Here is a 2,096-nt window from a genome sequence, read left to right on the forward strand (position 1 = left end):
TTGAGTGATGACTTTCCTCAATACCACCAAGATGGGGAAGACTGAGACAGAATAAATGTCAGAGGGGGATGGACAAGCTCCTCTTCACTTTAGTGACTCATAGAAGCAACGGAGAAAACCTGCCCCAATTTCTGTCGGGATGTCTAGATGCGGAGGAGCCCCGAGACCAAAAGATGGGATCATCTGAGTGCTCTGTTATGACAGCCTAAGGCGGAATATACTTCGTTAAATAGATTGTGCCAGGAGCGACTTTGCGGCTACCTGGATGAGGAGAAGCGCTGGAGCGTTCCCTAGAGAAGTCACGTCGAACGCTCTTTTCGCTGCTCGGCGGGTAGGAGAGGAGCCTCATGGCCTCTCCGCAGGTAGCCTCTACTTGGTGCACCTGGTCCCGGCTGAGCCGCTCCCGCCAGGCGTGGATGGCTTCCCGAGCATCGCGGGCGGAGATGAGGAAGGGGCGCTCCGAGGAGTAGGCGGCCCCGCGGGTCATGTTGAAAACGAAGGCCTCGAGGGCCGGCGGCGCGGGAAGGTTCGCGAAACGCAGCAAGCGGCGCAATTGGGCGCGGGGCTCCAGCACCAGGTCCTCGTAGCGCACTTGCGTGTACCGGCGGCGCAGCCAGGCGGGGGCCCGGCGGGAGAAGATCAAGTCACGCAGCCAGGCCTGGCAGATCACCTCGAGGGCGCCGCCCAGGAAGAATTCGGCTCGATGCTGCTGCTGTGTTCGGACGGCTCCACCGCCGGCGATGGCGGCGGCAGCGGGCGGGAGCTGCCGGCGGGGCAGTCCTCGGAACTCGGCGTGATACTTGCTCCGCAGCACCTGAATGCTCTCCCGGAGCAGAGCTTGTTTGGCCTTGAGTCGAGAATTATGGACGGCGCGGGGATCGCGGAAAAGCTGGATGACGTGCAGGTTGAGGTCCGGGTCTCGCAGCAGCGGCAGGAGCGCCCCCAACTCCAGCAGCCTCACGTCCTTAATCACCATCACCGGGTACTTTCGGCACTCGGCTTCCAACTCCCGCAGCGACCGCGGATGACAGCTCCGCTCGCAGGTGGCGCTGTCGACGAGGCCCACGTCGGCGCGGGCCCGGGCGGCTCGGGCACAAAAAGGCGCGGAGCAGATCACTTTGTTGGTCCGCCAACCGAAAATGCTCGCCGTGCTCAGGTTGCCGCTCCCGCTGCCCGACTTGGCCCCGAAGGAGACGGGCAAGGGGATGAGCGGGTCGCGGCCGGCCGACGGTGTGACATAGAGGCGCAAGACCGAGAAGTCGCAGCGGAAGAGAGAGCGCATCATGTCCCGGAGGGCGCCCTGCAGGCTCAGCGCGTCGCTGGGATAGAGCGCTTGCCACAAGTGCCACATGGGCTCGTACAGGTAGAAAACATCCGGGTGCTGATTGAACAGTTCTCCCAGGAAAGACGAGCCGGTGCGCCAAGTGGCGTGCAAGTAGATGTGCCGCTTCCCGCCCACTCTGCTCCGCAGGCTGGGCGCCCTCCGAGTCCCGTCCTCAGCCTCTCCTGCCGCTGATGGTGGTGGCGGCTGCGGCTCTTCCCAGCCCCAGTCGCCGAGCGCCTCCTCCAGGCTGGGGCAGCGGCGGGGCAGCTGTGACTCCTCGCCCGCGCGCCCCCTTCTGGCTCGATAGTTCAGCGTGTAAGACACGAGCAGCAGGAGCAGCAGCGTGTAGGCGACTAAACCCAGCGCAAATCGCCGGTGGAGCTGCCATCGCCACCTCCATCGTCGCCGGCTCTTCATGGCTCCCTCGGAACCACGCCCGAGGGAGCTGTCCTCCCCGCCACTGTCGCCCGGTTCAAAAACAAGCTCAAACTTGAGGAAGGCGGAGGGGAAACGAGGGTGGTGGCCGCTGCTGTAGCGGCCGCCTTCCCGACGTAGAAACACGCCCCCAGTTGCCGGCAAGAGGATGCAAAAGAACGCCAGCCCGCCGTTCCTTCAACTTAGGCTGCGGCTCCGCGCTGCTTCAGGGTGTTGCCAACGCATCCCGTCCCTCTGAGCCCCCCGGCGTTTTAAGTCCGCGTAAGGTTAAGGCTGGTCTCCTGTTCCGATTATTTGTGGGGGAGGGAGGGGGGAAAGCTGTCGGAGTGGCGTTTTC

The 2,096-nt window shown here is 63.8% G+C and overlaps 1 protein-coding gene across 1 annotated transcript; it reads right to left on the reverse strand.

Moving 5' to 3' along the window:
• Window positions 1-205: 205 nt before the first annotated feature.
• CHST7 (carbohydrate sulfotransferase 7) lies at window positions 206-1,741 on the reverse strand (the record flags this gene model as incomplete). The annotated part of the gene is made up of 1 exon (XM_083361291.1): window positions 206-1,741. One exon carries the CDS (start codon window positions 1,739-1,741, stop codon window positions 206-208), a length of 1,536 nt encoding a protein of 511 aa, XP_083217417.1.
• Window positions 1,742-2,096: the final 355 nt, after the last annotated feature.

The sequence above is a fragment of the Vipera ursinii genome (genome assembly GCF_947247035.1).
Source record: "Vipera ursinii genome assembly, chromosome: 4".
NCBI lineage: Eukaryota > Metazoa > Chordata > Lepidosauria > Squamata > Viperidae > Vipera > Vipera ursinii.